The sequence below is a fragment of the Polypterus senegalus genome, chromosome 3 (genome assembly GCF_016835505.1).
Source record: "Polypterus senegalus isolate Bchr_013 chromosome 3, ASM1683550v1, whole genome shotgun sequence".
NCBI lineage: Eukaryota > Metazoa > Chordata > Cladistia > Polypteriformes > Polypteridae > Polypterus > Polypterus senegalus.
Window position 1 is genome coordinate 127296238 of NC_053156.1, and position 27046 is coordinate 127323283.

The following is a 27046-nucleotide window of genomic DNA, read 5'->3' on the forward strand; positions in this document are numbered from 1 at the left end:
GGTCACCTCAGCAGCAATCAACCAATCAGACATTTATGTTAAAGTGGCTAACTCCTGCTTGGAGTCTGCTAAATGGCATTTAAAATACTCTGAAAGCACAAGGAGAAAGATTCTTTGGTCTGAACAGACAACACTCACCTAATACCATCCCTACAGTGAAGCATCGTGGTGGGAGCATCATACTACGGGGGTGCTTACCAGTGGCAGGGACAGGGGGGTCTGGCCAGAATTGAAGGGAGTATAAATGCAGCCAAATACAGAGAGGTCCTTGAAGAAAACCTGCTACTTCAGAGTGGGGCGACAGTTCACCTCATGGCACAACAACCACCCAAAGCATTCAGTCAAGACAACATCGGAGTGGCTTTGGGCGATTTAACCCCATAGAATATCTGTGGAGAGACCTGACGATGTTAATTTCCAGACACTTCACAGCCAATCTAGCAGAACTCAAGAGGATAATAATAATGTTTTATTTATATAGCACTTCACAGAAAGTTTAAAGAACAATGGGGCATATACAACATTGAATACAAATACTGTAATAAATGCACTAAAATGCTAAATAAAGATAAATACAGGCTATACAATGCATAGAAACAGAATAAGACACAATAAAACAGCATTAAATACAACAACTTGTATTGTAATTTTAGGTCTTCAATTTGAATTTTGACAAGTCAGAAGGTAAAGAGGAATTAGGATATGACCTTAAATGTTAGAATGCCTTGTCATAATAACGCAGTTTATTTGGATTTCACTAAATTGAAAATCATGGTGGCTCATCTTTCCCACATAAAAGATGCAGATCTTTTTTTTTTTAATTAATAATGTAAACAATTATTTTTTTTTTCCCTTTAAGGTGTAACAAGGAAATCTGCCTCAGCGCTGTCCCGAAGTGCAAGCAGCATCCGAAGTACTCAGCCAGGTAATGAATTGAGCACAATGATACAAGTTATAAAGAGCAGTTAGACAGCAATATCAGAGTGCCAAAAAGGGGAATACTTACTTTGATAAATATATTTAAATATATGATAAATATTCACAACTGCATCATGATAAAAACTATAAGTTTGATAAATGAGATGAGACCACCCAGTGGATCAGACTTATTTAGGTGGCTAAATTATCTTAGTACCTCATTCAAATAGCAGTTGAGGTTTCGACTCCCAACTCCACAACTCCACAGTTCCCACCTTTGGTCTTAAATGCTCTTCCTCTTCGTTTCTGTGGGTGCCCTTGAGTATTTGAGTCACTATTTAATTTAAACAATTCTTCTAGATTAACTTTATCAGTGCCTTTGAGAACTCTGGAGGGCTGGATTAGTCTGCTTGAGTCTGCAGAGGTTTCATTCCCTGTCAGAGTAGGCCATGCCCTTTTGTCCCAGAATGCACTTGGGTGCTGCTATGTCTTCTTGTGTAGTATAGCCACTGGAACAGCACACAGTACTCCAGATGTGGGATGGCATATAGCCTGGGAATAACAGAAGTGATTTCTATTCAACATTTTATTTACATTTTTGCAAATGCTTCTGCTTAATGAAATATTGTATCAACTTAAGCCCCTAAATCCTTCTCCCGAGGTTTTTCCGGTAAGACTCGTCTTGTGTTTTTAATTAACTATGTAACGGCACTAGATTTGTGTAATGTCCAAATATTGCATATGTGACACATCTCTGCCAGCACGTAGTACTTGTTCAAGTATGAAATGCACATAATATGGTCGTAAAAAAAGCAATTTCCCCTTTTTCCTTTAAGGCAGTTGTTACATTAAGTTTTCACTGATGATTTCATCCCATAGAGGGCAAACCTTTGAGTCAGATTTGAAGACACTTCAGTGTGCTATATGCACAGTCATGTAGCGCATGGATTCCGTTAGTAGATTGCAGGAGCAGCAAACCTTTAACTGTAAATCCCCAAACGAAATTCATGGATCCAAGTGTGCAGTATATACCATGGGCCCGTTGTTAAACAGTAAAGCATTCCGAGACCGAAATGGACACTCTTAAAATGTGACATTATTTTACTACACTTGTGCCTCGTACTTTGAACGATTCTGACTTTGAACGTTCCAGGGTTTGAACGCTAAATTCGAGAGAAATTTGCTCCGCAGTTCAAACGATGCTTCAGTGTTCGACCTGCACAAGCAGTGACATAAATGCAGCAACAGATGGTGCTTATGTAGTGAGCGTAAACGTAATCTGTTGTGCGCCAAAGTCGTCTCTCGCTGTCACTGTGAAAGCATATCTTGCATTATGCATGAGGTGAAAAAGTTAACTTATGGTGAAGCATGAATGTGGTACACGTGTGGCGGATGTGGCGGCCATGTTTAAGATACCAAAGTTGACTCCCCATTCAAACAGTAACCTTTCTCTTCCTCTCCACCAGCCACACGGGACATCACCAATCCTCACTAAGGCATAGTAAATGCAATTTTCATTTAATCACACAGCATTTACATATTTTATTCATCGTTTTCATGTTTTAAATTATTATTTAGACCATTTAATTGTGTTATTTTACCTTAAATTATGTGTATTTGCTATTTAAATTTATAGAAATGGGTATTGTTTAGGGTTTGGGAAAGGATTATTTCACTAATGGAGAAAATTGATTCAGACATCAAACACTTCTGAGTTCGAACAGCCTCCTGAAATGAAATAAATTCGAAATACGAGGCACCACTGTACTACTACTACTACTGTAATAATCTTCAATAAGAGGAGTATGCAATAACACGGCAAAATAGAACTGCTTACCAAAGCTTGCGTTCAAACTTAGGAATGAACACGTGGAGTTGCTTTTTTCTTTTCCCTGTCAGGTCGATTCTCTCTTTTATCGGTGGGCAGTATACCCACACTGTGCCACTCTGGTGGTGCCTTTGGCCAGCACAGCCTATTAAAAATATTACAACTTAGTTTTGTATCACTTAATAAAAATATTGTTTTATCATCAAATTAATTTTCTGATGATGCTGTATTGATACGTCTAAAAATGAAGTTCTGTTCACATAAACTTTTTTATGAAGTTATTTTATAAAGCGCACTTAGATGGAAACACGACTGGAAGTGTTGGCTTTCCCAAGCTGTTTCTGCTTGATGATGGTGGACCCCTGGGTGTTTTCATTGATATTTTCCTTGAATCTATTAATATTTAACAATTTAATTCCAGACTTCTTTAGGTTCTCCCTCGTTCAGTTTGTTTGGACTTTGGCTTTAAATTCAGTGAATAGAAAGTTTAATCATTTCTCCATAATGCCAATCGGTCCATCAGGCTTGTGTGTTCAGCTGATAGCTGAAGGTTTCCTGGTATCTTACCACCCAGTTACTTCTTAAAGGTTGTCAAGATGTCTGCTTCAAGTGCATGCCTCACTAGTTTGTATTAGAAGGGGTCCAACTACTGGCGGAGCACAAACAGTCATCATGTTTAATCAGATTATGTGAGAGTGCACCCTACATCCAACAATATTTGGAGCAGGGCAGGAACCAAGCCAAGATGAGCTACCATATCGTGCTAAATTTACGCACAGCCGCTGCTACATAGACCCAATTGCACTTCCTGGCCCCATCACGCTCTGCTCTCCTCAGCTCCTGGGTAGTAAGCTGCACAAACCAGTGAAACGAGTTTCTTTCCTCCCACGCATGACTGCCAAGAGTGCAGACACGCTAAAGGTGTCGCATTTCATCTTGTCATTTGCCCTGCACTGTATTATTGAACCAATCCTGCCAGGGACGTCTCTGAACAACTAGATGGCCTTATAATAGTGCAGGCAGCTTCCTCTGGCACACCAAACCCTTGCAGAAAATAAAAAAAACAGACAGATGTTTTCATGTTCAGCTCTATAAGCCACTTTAGCTCACCTGCAGGTGTAGCTGGAGGTCCTGACAGGAGGCCATATTCCAAAATCATCAGAGTTGAGTCAGCTGCTCACTGCACAAGACTTATAGGTGTTACATTCTGTCTTCTAATATTCTGAAACTTTAGTCAAGCTTTGAAGCAACTTCTAATGTCCAGCGCTGCTGATGGCACCAAATGTGACCAACTAAATATAAGTGGTGTCACATGACCCTAAAACTTGTTAAGCAGCTGTTAAAATGGAAGCTTCTCACAAATCACATTAATCTAACACGAGAAGAATCTGGATGAGAACAGGCCATTCAGCCAAACAAACCACGCCACTGCTGTCCACTTCATTAATCCAAACTAACATCAATTTGAGTTTTAAAGGTCCCCACACTACTTCACTGCTTATTCCAAGTGTCTGTGATTCTCCATGAACGTAATACAACAGGAATGGCTAACATCCTTTTTGTACTACAGCAGATACTGCAATGTGCTCCATCAAGGAAAAAGATTCTCAATATTTTGAAATGTTAATTAAAAAAGCAATTTGACTAAAGATATGAACAGCTATAAATAGTCTGAGTGGTCCTTGAGGTCCACACGATATGTGAACGGTCAGCTCTTTTGTTATTGCTTCACAAGGAGGTGCTAATCAGAACAAATCCTAACATGGCCTTTCACCTAAGTCACAACACCGGCCCCTCATTTACTCCGAGGTGTGACTGCCACACACACTTCACCACTCGAGCACACACAGCATCCGTAGAGCGGCACTGAATCTCCAACATGGAAACGTTCACTGGCCACTTTATTGGGGACACCTGATCATGTGGACTTTGGCGGGCAGTTTGACCACAAATTAGAACAGAGGAGACAAGTGATCTGAGTGACTTTGACCATGGTGTCGTCTTCTGTGCCACATGTGGAGATTCCAGCTGCTCAGAAATGGCTGCCATGAATCCTCAGATCACAGTAGTGTACATATAGGACTACAGCAGCAGAGAGGACCTCAGGTTGTTCTTCTGTAGGTGGCATGGGCACCAGGCACATGGCCACTAAAACTGGCTGCCTGAAAACTGTGAAAATGGCACCTAATCTGACAAGTCCTAATTTCCATTGATCCATGCAGATCATCTCAAACTGCTTTTCCTGGTGAGGGCCGCAGTAGCAGCAGGCCAGACTTTACTATGCGCAGCTACAGATTACAGTTCTTCTACTCCCAGAGCACCAAGCCAGTCGAGAGATGTAATCCCACCAGCCTGTCCTGGGTCTGCGACAGGGTCTCATAGCCTGAATTTGGCACAAAAAGCATATGTCCATCTTGCTTTGTGTCAACAGTACAGGCTGGTGGTTTTAGGCTAAAGCTTTGGGAAATGTTGTACGACACATACATTAGTCATAATACCAGCAGACTGTCATTTGAATTCCACCTAATACCTGAAGGTCAGTCCTTTAAAGCAACAGTCTACAACAGGATAAAGTGCCATGTCACAAAACGCAGCTCATCTCCGACTTCTTCACCTACAGTACTTCATGTTACTCCAATGACCTACATGGTCCGAGGCCAGCAGGCATGAATGTGTGTGGCAGGGGAGTGAGTGGAGTCCTCAGCACATACTTCACTCAACTGGAGACACAACAGGGTCACACTCGGGACTGCTGAGGACAGCTTAGCTTAACTCACTTAAAATTTCTTTTTAGTTTTTACACACCTGTCCGTAGCATAAATTCTTTCATTTTCTTCCAGCTTTTGGAGGGTGGAGTGTCCAACCAGCACTGAACCCATCGAGACATTCTGAGCAGCTTTCACAAATGTCCGAGCACAAGACCCCAGACTCAGCAAGGTCAAGGCTCCAGCGACCCAAAACTGTGAGTACAATGCTTTGTCAGGCCAACTTCAAACGATATACCCGTGTTTACAATAAACGAAGGTCAGACATGGAGCTTACTGGTGTGTGCGGGCAGCGATACAGACATGGTGGTGTGTCCCGGGTTCAGTTCCAAGCTGCCTGTGCAGAGTTGGCATGCCTTTGCATTTCTTATTTGGCTTTTCTCAGGTTACTCGAAATCTTCTCCGGTCCACATTGTGGGTGAACACATTAAAGATATTCATTGGAGTGTGGCCAGTTACAAAAGTAGGCCCATGCACCATGGACAATGCTGCAGAGCTCCTGCAACATGTCTAATGGAATAAGGAGATATGAAGAATAAAAGCATACACTGAAAAAATGTACAGGATTTTGAATACACTTGGAAAAAGTTCTGGTTATTTAAAACACATTAGGTGTGTTTGAGCGTTTTGCAAGAATAACTGTACTGTAACATCCAGTAACTAATTTCCTGATTTATTTCCAAAAGTGGGCACCTAACAGTCTCACTTCAGGCAGGCGACTGACCCTGAACAGGAGGCCAGTCCATCACATGGGCCACTAACACAACACAAAGGCGTGGGGGGTGCCAGCTTCAAATGTATGGGGCTGAAAGCCAGGATTCAAGACAATCCTGACCAAATTTGAAAGGGGCATTACACTGGCACACATGCAGCTATCTCACATTTAAATGTCACTCACTCTAGGATGATGACGTGAGCCCGCACAGACACTTCACACGGCTTGATGGACTGTAGGTGTTTAATGTTGCTGTGGTCACGCCGAAGTGCACAGTGCATGAAATTCTTACTTGGACGCCCGGCCAACACACCCTGTCTCCACTCTTGGATGCCATAATAAGAGTGTACAGTCTTACAGAATTTAAATTTTAATTAGGAAAAGCCAAATCAGCTTACCTGATGGACTCACTCCCCAGTCTGGTCTGCAATATTTAGCTTCTCTCACCCCTGAATACAGCGTAGGCTCTGGAGCCGTGGCTGGTCTCTCTTCAGCTCTGGAGAGGCTATAGGCTGGTGTCGGGTACTCAATCACCCGACTGTGTGCCATACAACTGCTTTTCCTGTTTGGGGCTGCAAAGATGGATTTAGCAAATTGTAACAATTCTAGGAAAGCAGGTAAAATATTACCAAGGATATGGGGGTGGAGGGGCACTATGTGTTTACGTGGACAACTGTTATTCTCTCATAGGAAGGTTAAAGAAATACAACGATGTAATGATATATGACCTTCTGGCACTGGACGCTTGCTCTAGAGTTGCAGCGGTGTTTGGGGTTGGGCCTCAAGTACTCAAACTAAGGGTGTCATGGTAGCACTTCAGTAAGGGGCAATGCTTCAAGAGTAAGGCAAGGGCATTCCAACTAGAACTGAAGTCACTCGGCCTCTCCACAAACACCATTGTGGAGTACAGGAATGGTGGCCTGTCCCAAGTCAACCCTTACACACATCCAGGAGGTGCAGGATAGTGGGGTTGCTCTGTATTCAAGCACAGCCATCAGAGAAGTTGTGGGAATTTAGCAGTCTTGGTGTCGTTGTTGGGCTAGGGGCTCCTACTGTGTTTAGTGCTTGCAGTGTTTGTGGTTTTAGCATGAACGAAAATCAGTTTAATATGGGCAGGTGGGGGTCTGGTTGACTCTACATTTTCATGGACAGAATATCATGGTGTCTACGCGGTGCATCTCACTCCCATGCTGTAGACCTTACACGGTCAGATCGCAGCTGCCAATACGGTCAACACATGAATGATACCTCCAAATGGTGTCGTTGTGCTCCACTCCATCAAAAGGCTGCCATTCTTTCTGCAGGTGTAGGGGAAGTGGCTTTTAGAAACAGAATTGTGGGACTGACACAGTGCTGTGGGGTCTGCACTGGACAATACCGGTCAAGGTGCCAAGTCCTTGGGTGAAGCTCTTCACTTAATGGATGATGATGCTTCAGTCATAAACTATGATCACAAGCTTCTGGGTAAAGACTAAAACAGTGATGGTGGGTCTGACAGTAGAGTCCTGCACTGGGCTTAGCCCCTTAAGGCTATGGTGCAGTGCTTTTCTCACCCTCTCTTGGCCTGAAAGTGGCTGGTAATTTCAGAGGAGGCCTGCTACCTCCCCACAACTGGATGGAATGTGATTGACCAAGTAGACTTGTGCTGAAAGTTTCTCTCTATCTTGTAGGTACCAAGCAGGCTGATCAACAAGGTGACTGAAGCCCTTTTACCAGACCTTACTGAAGGTCATCCAGAAGTTTTCATCACACACCTTCAAGATCTCCGGCAAAAGTGACGAATGAGCAAAGACACAACCCCAAAAACCAGAAGAGACCATTGAGGGTCAACTGAGTCTCATAAAGCATCTGCTAATTCTGTGAGAAGGAGTTGATGAGGCAAAAAAAAAAAAACTGAGATACCTGCCAATTGGCCAGAGAGTAAATAAACACTCAAAGGTCAGCGTTACTTAAGTCTTGTTGATGTCATTACCAGAAAGACCACCGACCCTTATCAGCTGCTGGCAACGGCTTTCACATCAGAAACCTTTCAGTGTCGCACTTACTTACTGAAGTGACACAACTCTGTGAGCGGCCAGGCAACTGTGCAAAGAAAGAACAATGAAGAGTACACAAGGTGGCAGAAGGCCTCACCCAAATAAAACAAGAACCAGTGACTTGGCAGCGCTGCCTCACCTCTGCTCACTCTCTACTAGTCAAAGCAATGCTTTCATGTCTTAATGCTCATTTTTTTTTATATATAAATCATTTTACACAGTAGTTCAATTTGCTGTATTTACTGAATTTAATTTGTTCTTAAGTGCCAACCAGAACTCTCTGCTCTGCTGTTGCTTATCTTCTGCCCTTCCCAACGTAGAAGTGTAAAATGTTGCTTATTAATTTTGCTCTAAAACTCAGGGGTGTTGTACCGTGTTAGCCATTATGGATTAAAGTGAGAAGTCAAGCAAAATGACACCTTTCATTGGCTAACTAAAAAAAGATTACAATATGCAGGATATCGAGGCAAACATCTTTACATCTTGCCTGACTGAAGGGGCCTGAGTTACCTCGAAAGTTTGCATATTGTAATCTTTTTAGTTAGCCAATAAAAGGTGTCATTTTGCTTGACTTTACTCTAAAACTCAGGAATTCTTTCCATCTTTCAACTAAATTCAGTCATTTGATTTATTTAAATCTTAATTTAAAGATTTGCTTATCTGATTAAACATTTCAGTGATTTCTCTTTGACCTGTTTGTGGGATACTCGCTATAGTCTCACTTCATGTACGACGTGTTCTTGGCTGGCTCTGATTTTATGCACTTTCTTCACTTGTCATTTTTTATTTTTAATTATTTTGTGTTCATATATTATCAATGTAAAGTGCCTAAAATGTTTTGTTGTTGAGGTGCTCCTAAAATCTTTGAACCCCTGCTTATTTGCACATCATCTGCACTTGAGGGGCATTTCTAATGTGAGGGGAGCATGGTGGCACAGTGGCGAGTCCGGCTGCCCCTGTTCACATTTTACTAAACAATCTCACCTCACAAAAGCTGGCAGCTCGAAACTGGCCTGGCTTGACAGCCCACTGGAGCTCACGGCACTCAGAGCGGACAAGTGGGCTCAGAAAACACACGGCAGGATGGCGAACGCAAAGCCCAACATCCGAGGCTTTCTTTTATGCACAGGTCAAGGCATTTCTTAAGATATTTTTGGCATTCTCTTATATACACACATTTCCAGACTACGCAAGTCAAAAAAACATGTCATTCCTTTAGAAAGTTTATTGACAAAATGGCAAGAGTGTTAACATGAAATGCTGCCCTGATTAGCAACTTTATCAAAATAAAACTGAAATTTTTAAAAATACTTTTAGTCAAAATGATTGCTGATTCGTCAGTGGCTAGAAGTTGGATCAATAGTTTGCCTTTGAAATGAAAGTAAAACCCTCACCAGTCTGTAAGTGGAGATCAGTAAACACAAAATTGCATCTTGAGTTTCTCTTTGAAATTATTGATGATTCTGGACAATGTCTTGCTTTTTTTTTTAATAGTATAAAACATTACTTTTTTACACTACACATAATGGATGAAGTTTGTTAAAAATGTTTACTGTATGTATAGGGGATAATACAAACTAGAAACTGTGACATCATTGGAATCTGTGCAAAGAAAATAATGAAAGCAAAGCAGAAAGGAAAAAAAAAATGTTATAGAAATGAACAAGTACAGGAAAAAAGATGACAACAATAAACTATAAATTGTTAGATTAAATCTGATAACACATATGAAAAGTATAAAAATGTATAGACAGTTGTGATGACTTCCCATGTTGTTTCACTGTTGCAGCAATAAATCACAGTTACCCAAGAGAGAGTGTGTGTGTGTTTTAGCCTAACAGCACATAAAACTAAGGCGGTCTGGAAAGCCTGCACAGCTCGAGTATTTTGTGTGAATGTGCAGTTCATCATAAATAATGCAACACCAAAAGACACAAACCTGTTTAAAGCGATGGTGGAAAACTTTTATTATTTAACATCATAATGTAACATCACAAATGAAGAAACAAACTGTGAAGAAATATTTCAACTGAGAAGGGGGAGAAAACAAAAACACACAAATAGACACTTCAGCCTTTCTTTCAGTTGCATCTGAGTCAGCGAATGGTAGAAGAAGAAGGAGTTTCCAGGCAGACACCCGTCAAGCCAGCGATAGGAAGTGACCAGAGATTCGCTACTCAAGTTTTTCATGCAGCGAGCCCGACAGGGAAAAGGCAAACAGAACAAAGAAACGTGTGCAAAGATCCCCAAACAAAACGATTTCAAAGTGACTGATTTTAATGAACAATGAGATCGACAGCAAGTGCATTTGTACCTTTGGTTTAACAGGCGGCTCGGACTTGAGAAATACGAAAATGAATCTCAAACGGGAATTTAAACAGGAGGGAGAAAACAAAATCGAGCAGCAGAACCACACTACAATTTCACGCTCACCTACTCCCTTTTAAAATGTTCATTCAACTCAAAAATGTTTATGTACACGTTTCAAGGCACTTAAAATGTCACATATAAGAGACATGCATCAAAGTGCTTGGGGATATTGAAAGTAGCTCTCCTAGTGCATCTGAAGTGTTTACATTCCTCTAAAATGGTCTAATAATGGCTGCATATGGGCGTCTCATCCAGTTAGGCCTGGCCTGCCAATGTGGATTCTGTATGTGGCAATTTAGGTTAGCAGTCCAGTCTTGCCTCCTGTTAAGTTGCACAGCCTTCACCAAAGCTAGAGAGTAAGGATGGCCACTTGGTCTGCAGCCATGACCAATGAAGTACACTGGCAAGGTTACCACACAAAGAAAATGTCATATTTACAAAACTAGTGGCTCCTTAACTGCCAACCCTAAAACAGGCTCATCAGGAATTTTCAGCCAATCATCTGACTAAGATGTTATTTTACGGGCAGGCCAGCCAACACTTTGTGCTCCTTTAAGAACAAAGAACTTCAACTGTTAGTTAATTAAGCAAATAATTGGCCATGGGACGTCTTCCTTTACATGAACACGGCTGCTCTCTAGGACAGGATTTCAGCTTTTAAAGCCCTAATGTGTACTTGGCATCACTGTTGTCCCACTGCCATTCTCCCACATAAGGCGACATCTAGTTATGGCACATAAGATAACCTTCTATTGGACTCTGCTTTGTCAGTTCACTAAGAAACACGAATCTGGCAATGACCTGACATTTGTGCCACAACTAGAATAACACAAGGGGACTTTAACACACCTAGTCTTGGCACAATGAACTGAAGCCTATATGAAAATTATAACAACCACATACAGTTTCAACAGAATGATGAATAAGTTCACAATTATAAAAACTGGGCCTCTTAATTTTTGCTATCAACTAATTACTAGCAGCACATTCACTTGTAAAAATGTTGAAACTGAAATTATCAAAAAAAAAAAAATTTACATGAATGCAAATGCGACCATAAAACCCTTTACTGTCTAACCGATTCTTTTTATTATAGCTTTTTATTATCTATAGCAAAGGCAACATTATACAGTCAGAATTGCTAAACATTAAAATTCCACAAACATAATAAAAATGCAAAGAATCCACAACAGAAACCAAAACTCAGCAAAGCCTAATCTATTCCTAGTTTACAAATCAACTGATAATGTCTAAAAAATTACAACATCATTTAAAGATCAAGAACACAACGTAACTGTCACAAGATTGCACGGTGCAAGTAATTCAAGACTGGTAGATTGTCTCAATGCTCAAGGTGTGCATAGATTCTACTAAATACTACTTCTGATCACTTTTGACATTTCCTTTATTTATTCAATTTAATGTTTTTGTAAATTTTCATGCTAATAAATAAATGAAATATACGGCTGTTTTAGCAGCCTACTTAAGTCACAAAAACAAATTCGGCAAACCTGTTATTGTATTGAATTATCCGAGTTACTTCACGATTTAACAGCATGCAACGAGCATGATTTGAAAGGAATCCCGATCTATTTAACAGGACGAACCCGCAGGATTATTAAAAGTGTTTATGCAGGAGAAAAAAACCAAAAACATTCACTTCAAAGCTGTACCTGCAAACTGACCTCTCCCTTAATGACTTTCCATATAAACCATTATATAAACCTTACTCCTAAAAGGGAGAGAGAAAAATAAAATTATTTTATACATAATTGGAATAATTTACAAAAATTTAAAAAAAGAAAAATGAAACTAGCACCGGGCCTGAAGTTTACAGAAAAAGAAAAATTCTTATGTTGAGAAAAAGCCCCTTAAATTGGTAACTGGATGTGTATAAATACACATCACTACTGGTTAAGAGGCTCTTATTTTATTAGAAAGCAAATGACCGGTGGGATTTCACTAAGGTTGGCACATGCATAAGGCACTTGACCCCAGCTTTTGATTACTATATATATATTTTTTTTATCTTAAATTAAAAAAAAAAAAAGGTTATTTAATAAACCGAATATTTCCATCGTATTCTCCTGGAGTCTATCTGCATCTTATTCATTTTATTAATTTTGAATTTCTCCATTTAAGCTCACATTTGTTCTTCATGTAGCAAAACTGAAAGACTATAATATCTGTCTTGAGTACAGGCAAGTCTTTGGTTGTGAAGACACAGCATTACTTTAATGCACTAGTTGACAACAGTCAAATTAAGCAGTAATATCTGATAGCGCTATTCTGTTTATATGTACTGTATGTATATAGGACTGCACAGAGATAGATAGCACTGTATCACTCTGGCAGAAGGTAACGAAAAGGGGGACCGGTAAACATTGCTATAAATTCCATAGCCATCCAATTTATAGCAATGTTCTCAGTGAGGGAGGTTCACGGTGTTAGTGGCATGACACCTTCAACTGTCTCAAGAGTCTCCAGACATGTGCTACACATCAACTGTTTGTGAAAGGAGCTGAAAAGAAATATTAATTTTGAAAAACTAAAGTCTGTCAAATGTAGCAAGTTGTCACAATGGCTTTTACAGGGTGTGGTAGTTTCTGTCTTTAGATTTGCAAAACTTGTAAAGGAAGAAGATGACTGCCTGTAGGCCCAGAACTAGCACTATGCCTCCAATGAAACTGGCAGCATCAAAGGTGTTCTTCTTCTGAGGTGCCGCTGTGGGAGAACTTGTAGAGTTGGAGGTGGCTTATGGGAAAGGAAAAACAAAAAAAAAAGAAATACCATTATTTTTCATAACACCAAGATTTTGAATTCAGTGCTATAAACTTAAAGAGGAGCATTTTGAAAAGCATTTTAATTATAAGCACTTTTTGCTCAGTTTCTTTCATGTTTTCTTCCTGAACCGATTACAATATGCAAGTTTTTGAGGTAACTGAGACCTCTTCGTCAGGCAGGGAAAAGGAAAGGAAAAGAAGCATCTGCTCAGATACAAGGGAAACAAATACAATGTTCCACACGCACCCAGAGCTGAGATTTCAAAAGATGGGACAAGTCAGTCCCACTTTGCTGCTTTGTGATATGACCAATGTGTGCCCCAAGAGTGGAACTCCCTGAGCACAGCAATTCATTCATTCCTTTGCTTTTTCTCTCCCTTTCAGCTAGTCTTTAGCCATTTTGTTTGTAGTATTCGTCAGCATTGCTGCTACACAGCACGGGTAACATTTTTGGCCCCAATAATTGGTCCAGCATAGAGCAGACACCTCCCTAGCCCTCGGCGACACTTGAGACAACTGCACCACTTTAATCCACTCCAAACTAGCTCTGCTCCTCCTTCCCCACTGACTTCAATACATTTTGCAGAGCTCGCCAAAGTTCCTGAAAGTTTCTAGGATTTTGCGGTGAAGTGAACTCTGTGGGGTTAACTCAATGGTCAAATACCATAACTTCCATTTGCACTGGGGAGACTGACTGATGGGATACTTGCACTCCATTTCCAAATTAAAAAAAAAAAATGAGTCTAGATGTTTTTTCTTCTTAGGTATTACAGATTGAAAATTCTGCCTAGAAATTTGATTGCAAAAGTATCCTGTATTATAAAACTCGGTCAAACAATACACATGTATCATAATACCATTGCATTGCGTGGGCCCAGACAATGAGAGAATGGTCATCCTCACTTGTGTTAAAACTGAAGATAAAAGGACTCTCCGTGTCCAGAGCTGATTCTCCTGTAACTCTGTAATGCCTGTGATCTTATTACCCTGTCAAAATATAAACACCTATGTTTTGATACAAGTTGCCTATAAATGTAACATGCCTTTACTGTATTTCATTTTTCAATTGCACTGGCAAACACAATAGCCAGCCTGAAACAAAAATGTTATTTTTTTTCCCCCCTTTAAAAGAAATTGACAGCCTTCAGCCTACTGTATATATTTGGCTGTAATATGTTTTTGCTCTCATAAGGACTCTCTCTCCTGGACCACACTGTACTACAAATTCTTTTATAATGAAAGAATCGGCAGAACATGAAAACCACGTTAAAATGTAAGGCTGTAACTAAAATAGGTGCTGCCGCAAATTACCAGTGGAGGAATCAATTTTGATCTCTATACAATAAAGAACATTCGCATACTTTACACCAAACACCATGCATCATTGGAATAGATGTATGGAATAAAGAAGTATGGATAAAATTAAGCATTACTTCAAAGCTTTTGCATGAACATGGAATCACTGCGTACTTACCAGATGTGTGAACAGTGGTGGTTATGGGTGTAGTTTTTACTGTTGAACTAGGAGGAGCTGGAAAAAGACACAGAATGAGTAATTTCCTTAGCCTCATTTCTCTTAACGTTGTAGGCAAATCACAATTCCACTACAAGCCGAGTTAAATGTGTTTATCACACTCCGGCACAGTGTAGAACACAACAGTATTCCTAATAAGGCTATTGTCACCACAGGTCTGTAACAACTTTTTAAAATAAAGTTGGAAGTTTCCACATACAGTAGATGTAGAATGATCAAAGTAAGAAAAAATGAAAAGAGAGAGTGCATTAATATTTAGTACAGAAAGTAAAAAAATAATTGTTGCATCGTCGTCTACTGCAAATTACATTATTTTGCATTTATAAATAAACAGTGCATTCATTTCATTCTGTCATTATTTTATCCACAATTGCATTAGTTTTGCAAAACTTTGAAATAAATTATTTAGAACAGTGATGTTCTCATTCATATTATAAAGAAATAATTATCTTGGCAATGTCATCAATAACGGGGTTTATGTTAGTTACACTATTGTGTTCTCATTGCAGATGAATATCATTTTAACCAAAATCGGCCTATCCCCTTATAACCATGCTTAACCTTAAATTTCAGGACATGGAGAAGTGGGGGCAACATAAAAAGAGCCCTCGACAAGGCACATTTCTCACAGGGAACGCTTGCACTCATTCACATCAGCCAATTAAATGTCTCTAGAGATGAGGGAAGAAACCTCAAATACCTTAAGGAAAACTCTTGCAGAAACAGGACTGCCATGCGAGGACACCACGGACGGCTTACTTAAAAACAGTCACTTGGAGATGTGCATTTGTTAGCACTACTACCTTTACTACTATGCCACCTCATTTAAGCTTAGACTTCTGCGTGTATGCAGTGTGGCACTGAATGGATAAGATGCTGGACCTTGACATCAAAACAACTGAACTGTTTTAAAACTACAGGTCTAATTTTGCAAGTTGCCTGTGGTAAAACAGTAAAAACTATTGCAATCTTACTGGTTCCTCTACAGCTTTAAATTAATTCACATTTGATTAGTAGGGAACTATCAAGGGTGCTCCTGGTTCAAATTGACGGTGATGCATATTTACCCAGGATGAAATGTTATCCCTGAAACATGAACAGAATTATGTCAGCTCTGTTCATTAGACCTGGTCTAAAGTTGCTTGAGAACCTTCACTACATAGTAAAATGGAGTGAAATTAACAATTTTGGTCTTTCAGGTTTCAAATATGCCATAATTTGATAATATTTATAAAAAAGACTAACTTTTCAGTTTTCATTGAAATAGTGTGCTTATAGTAATTTCACAACAGTAGAACCAAGAAGACTGAAGTCAGACCATTACCTAAATATCTTAAAGCTCTGTAGCTCAGTCACGTTTACAGGCTATTTTAACACTTGCATCTCAAAGAGACAATAAAAAGCCATATATGACTTGGCTCCACTCTTACCTTACACAACTTATTAATGCGTGTACTCCAGAGCTTACATTACAAACTTCAGATAAAGAACTAATTAAAATGTGAAGGATACATGTTTAAAATTAATTTAAGAGTAAATTATTAATGCTTTAGCTCCTAAACTCTGGAAAAGGTATCAGAGATGCCTAATCAGTTTTGATATGTGACATTATCTGAGCCCAGCATATCCTTGCTATTGTTGCTGTTGTACATATTGCTGACTAAATCGATTATGTTGTGTTTCAAGAAGTTTTATTTTGCCTTATTTTCCTGTTTTGGCACTTGGTACTACTGCTTTCAATTGACAAATATTAACATAAAGTCCAACATTTATGCTTTCCTCTTTTATTAGTATTATTTGCCTATGCCAGTGATGCTTTGTAGAGTGTCCATAGTGGTTAAGGAGAGTTGGAATCTGGAACTACAAATAGGAATCCTAAAAATGATAGCATTCTTGACCCCATTTCAACTTACTCAGGACTTCAGGAACCTATCTGGCAGCACTGAACATAAGGCCTGCACATGGCACCAGTCCATCTTAGGGGGGACTCATGAATATATCCACACTCACACAATTTAAATACAGTACTGTAGATCTGAATTTCTCTGTACATGCTGCATGATCTTTATATATGTAGAAGGATAGTTTTACGTTGTCTGCTCCTGTTGCACAGAATTCAAACTTGAACAATTGCTATCTCTGAAAATATGCAAGTATGTGAGATGGCAACAATCCGTGTCACAAAGACGCACCTGGTGAATGAAGTATAAAAAATAATAGCTGTCACCCTTTCTAGATTACTGTATTCCATGAAAGTACATTACAAAGTCAGCTGCTGCAGTTGAAATTTCTGGACACATATGTGGAGAGTTAAAGGTGCAAACAGCCGTGTTTGTTGAGGGATTACTTTATCAGTGACATGGCAACTTTCAGTTTCAATTTCAGTTACCTGTAGGTGAAGCAGATGTTGATGTGTTGATTGATATGTTGGCTGTAGTAGCAGTAGTTGGTGCAACAGTGGTATGGTTTGCTATGAAGGGAAGAAAAAAAAGTTAAAGATGCAGTAATGCCAGCAACATACTAAAAAGTAACAAAAATATAAAATTAAACATCATTTACATAAACTCATTTAGATATTCACCAAGATAAAGAATCACTAAAGATTAAATTTTAAGAGTATAGTTGAAATGAAATCCAATAGATGTGTCAATACACAAAACAAAGTTTAGAAAAGTACAAACTGTAGGAAATACTATGTATTTATTACAATCACTGAATGAAAAATATGCTATAAAAATTGGGCACAGCTCACTTAGCTTAACAGAAGGGTGAATAATCTCATTGCCTGTTCCCACTACTGATGTAATGTTAAATGGCTTTTCTCTGAAATTCTCCTGGCCATTTAATGTTTTTCACTGCCACGGTGGCCAACAAACTGAGGATATAAGGAACAGAACTGCCAAATCTTGAAGATATACTGATGCTGTAGAAACCAATGCTTGTCCACATCTGGCTTTAGCAGAAGGTGCAAAGCACCCAACAATCAGCACTACAATCTAAGCAAGTACAGTACAATGGAACAAACGCACGCGAGAGAGAGAGACACAGACAGACAAACACACATGTGCGTGCGCGAGAGAGGGAGATTGACAAACGCGCACGAGAGAGAGAGACGGACAAACACGCACGCGAGAGAGACAGACAGGCAAACACACACGCGAGAGAGAGAGACGGACAAACACGCACGCGAGAGAGAGAGACGGACAAACACGCACGCGAGAGAGAGAGACGGACAAACACGCACGCGAGAGAGAGAGAACCACCATCAGCTCAGTTGTGATCACATGACGCTCAGCAGACAAAGTGTATCCATACTAATCATATTGCAAGATGTTGCTCGTTTATCAAGTCAAAATTTATTAAAAAAAATTTAGCTTGCCTTGCAAAACACTCGTAAACCAAGTTACTCGCAAACTGAGGTTCCACTGTACCTTAAAATATAATATAGTATATGTAATATTTATGCAGACAGGGAAAAGAAAAACATCGTAAATTGTATTTTGATACACTATTGTCTTTCCAATCCTGTGAAAGTATGTATAGTAGCATAACCCTCCTGCTTTTGTCTAGACACCATACTGAAAGTGAAGGTATGGCATGTGATGTAGTGGGATTTTATGGTTGCAGAGCAACATTTTGATGTGATCAAGATTTATTAGCCACTGAACTTGGGCAATTAATATTAATTTTGGATATACTATCTCTGGCACAACTGACCTTGTTGTATTGTTTGTAGGTTTATAATGAAGGACATTAAAAAATGGAGATGTAAGGTATATAGCAAGGTAACATCCATTTATAAGTAAGATATGTGCACACAAAAGGTAGCCATTTACAAGCTCAGGCTCTTATTTTAATTACATTTTGGCCAGATCTTTGTGGGTATCAATCTGTGGAAATCATTCCATGATATTTTTTAAAAAGGACAGTCCTCTACATTAGTATTCAAAACAAGAAACCTACACACATTCAGCCTATCGCGCAGCTATACCTACTGTATATTATAGTTGACTTTTCTGTGCATATCATACTGAAAAACGCTCTAAATTCAATTGTTATTACTAGCAGTGGTTGTTACACTTTAGCTGAATTAAAACAGCTGTCTGTCACTTTATGTCTTTTATGCACAGAAAATTAACAGTTTGACAGTAAACTTTCCTGTGAAACAGCAAAAGGATGACAAGTGAGGCTGCAACACTCCACTAGTCTATGCTGCTGAGCTGTAATGTATTCCACAGCTTGAATCAGATAGGAAGGAACATTTTGGCAAAAGGGTCAGCAAAGCTGCGTTCATGTAAAGCAAAGTGTATTTTATTGATCTCATCTGGATAATTTGTAATACAAAATAAATTTAAAAAATAGATTCCTACCACCCTCCCCATATTTTCTATGTTTATTGCTTTGTTTCCAAGCTTACTATGCTTAAAACTAAGCATAATTATGCTGGATTGTAGCACTGCTACACACTGGTCCAAAACTGAGGAACAATAAGAAAAAGAAGAACAAACTTTTTCTTAGGAGACTGCATTTCTTTAATTTGACAAGTGATATCCTTTACAATATTCTGTAACTCTGCGACAGCCAGTAGATTTTTCTATGCTGTAGCAAACTGGGCTGGTAATATTTTAAGAGAGGCCCACTGATTCAGCTGAAGGCAGACTCAGTTACAGGATGCACTTGTAGTCTACTAGAAGTAGTACCGGACGAGAGAATGAAGAAAAATGGCCATTATGAACAAAGCCTCACCCATCTCTGATACAATATCATTCAGAACTTATAGCCTAGAAATTGTTCAACAGAAGTGTGTCAAGAAATGCTAATGAGGCTCCTTTATGCCTGCATCAATATGCCTTTATAATGCCTCACTGTGACGGCTCTCTTTTCTAAGACAGCAGTTTTCTTTAGCCATTTATTGGCTGAAGGTTTGTTGTTATTTGTAATGCAATTTTTTTTAATATGTCATTTATTTCTTGAGAATCTGTACAAAACTAAATTGCTCCCTTGGGGTAAATACAGTACTACATACTTTCTAAACCCAGTTTGTTATTTTCATTACAACAGTGGAGGAGCAGTGATCTGGTGCAACTGTACCACCAGATACGGCTCAGTTATTATAAGTAACTTCAGACATTTACCTTGGCAGGTTTCATTCAGGCTGGTGCAATTTGCTTCAAGGGTCTTTTCTGGTGACATACAATGGTCTGAGCTGGTCTCTATTAAAAAGAAAGAAATGGAGAAATGCTTTAATTCATCCCCAGCTTTATTTTCTACTTTAGCCACTGTTAAATGTAATTCTAGCCAATGGTGATTTTTATAATTGTTTATTATCACAAGTTTTTGCATTATTGTATAGTAACTTCACAGTATATCAGTTTTACACCGCTTATTTAAAGTTCACACTTTCTCACCCTCTCTGCAATTTCCTTTCAGTTTCTAAATCATTTTTAAAATTCTGCTCCTAATTTAGAAAATTCTGGAAATCAAACCCCTATTTACTCTGCTTATTCTAATCGAAAATGACAACAGATCTTATGAAGTCCTAACTTCTCATTAATCCAAAGTATGTTCCAATATTTTTAAAAAGTTGTGCCAGATGTGAGGCATCAGTGGTTGTTAAGCTGCCTAGGTACAAGTTAAATACATCCCCTCATTTAGAGCAAAGATAAATACACCGAGATATGGTGAAGACAGAGGATGTAAATAAAGAGGTTGGTTGAAGACCCAAAAAACTGAAATATGTGGAATAAATTGAGCTTCATTTCTGGTAAGAAATTAGCATTTGGTAAGATCTGTAAATATGAGGCCACTCGGTATTGTACTACAACCTCGAACATTCAAAAAGAAATCACGTCACAGTAATGGTGAACCCTCCATCCCTCACAAACTTGGGACAATTCAACTGTACTCTCAATGTCACTTAATTCTATTTATTCTGACATCTTGTTCAGTCATCACCAATATGCAAAACTTCTTCTGCCTAGTATTACTTTCAATCACAGAGACAGTTGGTATTTGGTGCCATTCCGTTTATCTTGCGGTCTCTTCTGCTAGCTAGTGAATAAAATCAAACAATACACCTCTATGCAACTTCTGTTACTGTTTAACAATGGTTTGAGTTTTCTACACTTTTGATGTCAACAACTGCCTTGGAAGTGTTCAGCTTGATCTTAAAAGTTAGCAGCAGGACTTGTTTCCGTGCACGTTGTGGCAAATGTACTGTAATTTTACAGGAAACTTGTAAAACTGTTGAGAAGCAGAGTCCTGAGCAAGTAATAAAACTCCTTTGTTTCTCAATAAACCATTTGCACAGCAGATCGGCGATTTTTTACTACAAAAGATTCGACCAGTGGCTGGCCGATCACAAAAGATTTTCTAAAAGATTTTCTACTTTTCTATGCTTTATGGTAATTTAGTTGCTGTGCTCCTTTTGGTGAGGTATTGTGTTAGTTGAACAAGCACATGTAGCAAGGCAGATTATGAGAGAGAGAGAGAACATTGGAATATTAGCCATTACATTAAAGAAAGTGAAGTAATAAACAGACAAACAAGGAATCCAAGGAGTTGTCCTGTGCAATTAAACAAATGGCAAGAAAAGAGATTTTAATAAAGACATTTCAGATATTTTTACTTTGTCCTTTAACTAAAATGAAGTACAGCAGCTCACATTTTCAATTAGAAAAAAAGATAATAGAGTTTGAAATTGTATAGCAGATGAATATTTTATCCACCAACAAAAAGAAAAGAAAAAAAAACAAAAAAAAAAAAACTAGTGCAATTAATGATTAAAACCTATAAAAGTGTGTATATTTAGAGTGTTTAACTGCCAATATGAATTATTTGAATCAGTGCAGGAGAATATATATTTTTGTTAGACAAATGCTGAAAACTATGATTTTGTAAATTAAGCTTTATTTTAGAAATATAAATTAAAGAAGTAATTACACATTTTGATAGGTTGCAATTTTGAGAAGATTTTTATTTTCTTCAATATCATATGCATTGTGGATAAATTTTCTCTACATGTTTTATAAGCTAAAAAAATGCATTTTATGGAAATTTTATTTATTTTTGTAATTTTAAAGTCACTGTAGAATAAGCCTTAATAATTCAATTTTGTTAAAATGGACAAGTAACATCTGTGGCCTACAGTTTAATTATAAAAATACCAAAGCTAACACTTATAGAACATCGAGCTTCAATGTGCCTGGTTATGCATGAGCTTAGTGTAAAAGGGCTTTTTTATATAAAGATAAGGAAACAAAATAATTGGGATTGGCTGATCCAGTAACATCAATAACATGCCCTAAAAAACACAACCTGACATGAGCATCCTTAACAAAAGCCCTGACTGACCGACTAACTAAATCGCAAGATAGTTGTTAGTTGCAACCCAAATATTTTAAGGATTGTAGTAAAAAGTAAAGAGAAATGTAAGGTACACATTAGTAGATCATAAGAAGAAAAATGACATGAGTATTTTATATACAGACCAACAAAAAAAAAGTGTGCCCACGGGCCATATTACTTCTTTAAAACAAGCTCAAATAAAGTCTACAGTGAACACATGAACCAGAGAATTCTTAAGTAAGAAATATAAAATTACTCGTAATTGTCAAAATACAGGCAAAGAAAATACTGCAGAAGATTGCCTAAAAACCACTTTCTTGTACTTTGAAATCTGAATGTCTCTAGTACCTATGCTTCTGTCAGCTATACAAGTCTTCATTCAGCAGTCTAAAAGTTGACTGGTTTCTGTTATCTGCTGCTTTTCACAATATGCATTTCTTTAAATATAACCTGATTAACAGGATATTTAAAGCAATTTAGCTCAAGGCTTAATAGTACAATCATTCTTGAACAAAGATTTCTACTACCTCCTAGTCATAAAACGGCAAAGCTTTTAGAGCAATATTCCATCAAACCTGCACGTCAGTGTCAATTTTGCGATACTCTGCAAAGAAACAACAAATTCAGTTGAACAAAAATATACACAAACAAGTGTCATTTGTGATGACATAATAGGCAACCATAACTGAAACCAAGGAAAAGAAAATGGAAAAGCCTTAGTAATGTTCGGTCAAAACAATTACTACAATTAAATAATATAACCAAGTAATACAACAACAACATGTACTTATATAGCACATTTTGATACAAATGGTGTAGCTCAAAGTGCTTGACAAGATGAAGAACGAAAGGTTTATATGAAACAAAAATAAGATTAGGCAATACTAAGTAACAATGAATAAAAGTAAGGTCAGATGGACAGGAGGGAAAAAAAAAAAAAAAATCAAAATCTGCAGGGGTTCTGAGGCCAAGAGACTGCCCAGCCCCCACTGGGCATTCTACTCAACATAAATGATCTAAATCATTTATCCATTTAGAAATGGACCCATCATCATGGTATTCAGTTTCATTATTATGCGGATGACATCTAGTTTTATATCTCTACTAAACCACCTTTGGCTTGTTCTCTATCCTCTTTGGTTAGTTAGCTCCATGAAATAAAAATACAGATGGTGCATCATCAACTCAAGCTTAATAGTGCGAAGTCTGAAAATTTCTCTAAATTGGACATGTTAACATCCGTTTTGTTTACACCCTCAAGTTAAGAGTCTTAGTGTTATTTTTGAGAGCACTCTCTCTTTTTAATCTCACATTAACACTATATCCTGTACTGCCTTTTGTCATGTTTGTAATATCAAGATTTGACCCTCACCATCCTACTCTGTGACTGAAACACTAATTCATGCATTCATCACATCAAGGCTAGACTAATGTAACTCTTTATTGTCTTGTAAGTCGACTAAACTTGTAATTCGCTCAAAACTCCGCTGCACCCTTACAGAGTTGAACTATGGCTCATAGTCACATTACACCTATTTTATACAAATTTCACTGGCTTCCACTTAAGTACCATATCAACCTTAAGACTCTTGTTCTCACTTGCAGCACTCCATGATCTGGCTCCCACTTAATTTAAAAGACCATACTAAAGACTACACACTGACCCCATTCACTGCGCTCTTCTACTTCTGGTCCTCTTGTTCCCCTTTAGTCCGCCTGTCTTCCATGGGAGGTCAGGCTTTCAGTTATGCTGCTTCTTAGCTCCAGAACTCCCTCTCTCATTATATTCATACTCTTCACTCAAAAAAAAAAAAAAAAAAAAAAAAAAAAAAAAAAAAACACCACCTTAAAACTCGTCCTTTCAAAATTGCCTTCCCATTGCCATAGATCACAAGTCCAAATAAAGATATTAAAAAAATTAAGACAGCAAGAGCAGGTCTTTTTTTGGTATATAAATCATACTAATAAGGCAAAAATCAATTTTAATGTCACAGCTTTTATTATAAACAGAACCACTGGGAAATTAAAATGCTCTCTTACCATTTCAAAACAAAGGCAAGTGAGTTATACAGTGAAATTAGTGACAAAGAACAGTCAAATGCCACCACATCCCTTACCCCCAACAAAACGTTTCAAAGACCCTGCAGGTTGTATTGAAAAGACAAGCACTAAACAAAGGAAAACTGAGGTTTACTTCTCTTTACAGTATTTCTCCTTAAAGTACATGGAGCCAAATGTATCACATACCTCTAGCATTTACCAATACATGTATAATATTTAGAACATTAAAAAAGCAACTACAAAAGCCATTTAACAATACTTATGTAACCTCTCAAGCAAATGTTGCAATTTATGTGCTCAGCTATGCTTAATGGTTATTTCACAAGGACTCAAGCTATTTACTTATCAGCTGAACAATTTTCATAAACACTGTATTGTCAAGTAGCTGATCAGCAGCTTTTAATTCACTGCCCCACAGTTTATAAGGTATATTTGAAAAGGTGTTTTTTGTTGTTAAGAGCTAACTGCAAGTGTCTACCCAATATAAATAAAGCTTTCCATTATGAAAACTTTTAAATTATATTTTTTATCTAAAATGTTTTTTATGAATGTTTGCAACATTTATTTTTATTAAAGAAATCTTTCACACGCTGACCTTAGTAATGCCCAAACAAAATACCAGTACCTAAATTGATAATGAATCAATACTGTCTCTTTAGAGTAAGAGGCAAAGATTTCACGGTGCACCGCTTAAGGCCCTGTCCACACAGATGTCTGAATTGAGTGTTTATCTGCCATCTATAGCATCAGGTGAGCATGGATTGAACGCTAAGCATTTTTCTGCTCATTGCAGTAAATCAGACCATCCACACAGGCTTTCACCACTTGCGTTCAGTCAGATGCGCATTCAGATGGCATCAAGACAACACTGCATGCAGCTTTTCCTTGGCGTCAATTTCTGCCAAAATCCAGATGAGTGTGAAGAAAAACATCTGTACTATGTTTAAATACCATTCATTTAATGCTCTGGATGACTGGATATGTCCCATGATTACATGTGTTTATATATACAAAACATACATACATACATACCATACATGTACATTATCATCAAAATAATAATGGAGAACTCAAAACAGTTGAAAGTTTATGCTAATGATGTAACTTTAGCTACCATGGATTATTATTGCCGGTGGTTGAGTGCATATGAGAGTTCTGAATGTTCTGAAGTTTGCTTACTTCAAGGTGACAAGTAGCCGCTCTTCAGGGCGAACACTGACTCACATATTGGTTGACCGGAGTGTTATATGGTATTGTACCAGCTGTTCTTTTTCACATTTCTTCATAGATAGCACACATGCTGTGCAGTCAGAGAGTGAATCCAGTAACAATGGTGAAGTTTTCTCTGCCTGCGTTGCTGTATCAGGAGGATTTTAACACAAGGAGGTCAATGTTCAGGTTTAATAAAGCCAACTGATCCATATTTTGTGAATCCAATGAAGGATGAACCTCAAACCCCACAGGTTAAAAACACTCTGGATTGCCTGATAATTACTGCCCACAGGAAAACACCAAAAACTACAATCTGGGCTGCAGGTTGGCATTTACCAGAGGCAAACAAAAGTGAATGTAATGTTATACTGAAGTCAATTAAGCTCCACTACAAAACACAACTTAAAAAGCCTAGGTCACTCACAGCGCATCCATTTAACCAAGATCTGAAGAAAAAAATCCACATCTATATTTATAATATAAATCTAGGAAACTTATGGTCTTACATTTAAGTTACATTTGTGGCAAATGCATTTTTGTAATTCAGTTTACCAACACCATAGCCAAACCACTTTTTTTTTTTCAAAAATATGCAATTAGTAATGTTAGAATTGCAAAGATGACTTTCTGAACTAACTACTATATGCCCATAAATAATTTATGAGAATAATCCTTCTCTCTCCCCTTCGTTCTCGAATCAGATCAGTACAGAGTGTTGCCGCACCCACTACATGACAAGACCACATAGGATCGTGGTTGGCAACCCCCCAGGCAAACATGCGTTCCAGTCCCACCCTCTGGAAATGACCATCTATCTGCCGCAGCCAGGTATTATTTGGGCGTCCTCTTACCTGGCCCAGCCACTTGGGTCCTCAATAATGAGGATCCTGTGAGCCAGGTCATACCACATAGCTGTAGTGCCATAACTGACATGCCTCGCTCGGCATTCTGTGAGCAGCCGCTCATTTGACACAAAGTCAAACCAGCAGTACCTAAGGCAGTGGTGGCGAACTCCTGGCCTGGAGTGCCGCGGTGGCTACAGGTTTTCATTCTAACCCTTTTCCTAATCAGTGACCAGTTTTCACTGCTAATTAACCTTTTCCCCATCACTTTAATAGCCCTGTTAGAAGAGTGCAGCCCTTTGAATTGGATTCCTTTCTTCATTAAATGACAGCCAAGCAGAAATGAGGTGTGAAACAAGCTAACAGATGACCAGCTAAACTGGGGCTTCAAACTCCAATCAATTTCACTCCAATCACTTTCTCAATGAGAAGCCAATTCTTACTGTTAATTAAACCCGTTATTTAATTCCATGGCTTGTTGCTGCTCTCATTCTGCCACAGCACACATTTCGAAAACTGTTGTTTTTCTGTTCTAAGAGCATCGTCAAAATGTTTTGGTGACCTGAGAGATCAACCTTACCAAGACCATCACCTCTTTTTAATTTCAGATATTGTGTAATGGGCACAGGGGAGCT

At 38.4% G+C, this 27046-nt stretch overlaps 2 protein-coding genes across 2 annotated transcripts in view; one reads left to right on the forward strand and one right to left on the reverse strand.

The window, feature by feature from the left end:
• LOC120525533 (coiled-coil domain-containing protein 162-like) overlaps positions 1 to 8109 on the forward strand; it is a 52639-nt gene extending 44530 nt beyond the window's left edge. Inside the window, exons 15-17 of the mRNA XM_039747905.1 lie at positions 860 to 925; positions 5587 to 5708; positions 7897 to 8109. Coding sequence (XP_039603839.1) covers positions 860 to 925; positions 5587 to 5708; positions 7897 to 8004 — 296 coding nt within the window. The 3' untranslated portion in view covers positions 8005 to 8109. The remainder of the gene's footprint in view (positions 1 to 859; positions 926 to 5586; positions 5709 to 7896) is intronic.
• A 2091-nt stretch (positions 8110 to 10200) lies between these two features.
• The window catches only part of cd164 (CD164 molecule, sialomucin), an 81778-nt gene continuing 64932 nt past the window's right edge, over positions 10201 to 27046 (reverse strand). The window contains exons 3-6 of the mRNA XM_039747906.1: positions 20085 to 20162; positions 17339 to 17419; positions 14890 to 14946; positions 10201 to 13386 (exon numbers count right to left, since the gene is read on the reverse strand). Of these exons, the coding sequence (XP_039603840.1) occupies positions 13220 to 13386; positions 14890 to 14946; positions 17339 to 17419; positions 20085 to 20162 (383 nt within the window). The 3' untranslated portion in view covers positions 10201 to 13219. The remainder of the gene's footprint in view (positions 13387 to 14889; positions 14947 to 17338; positions 17420 to 20084; positions 20163 to 27046) is intronic.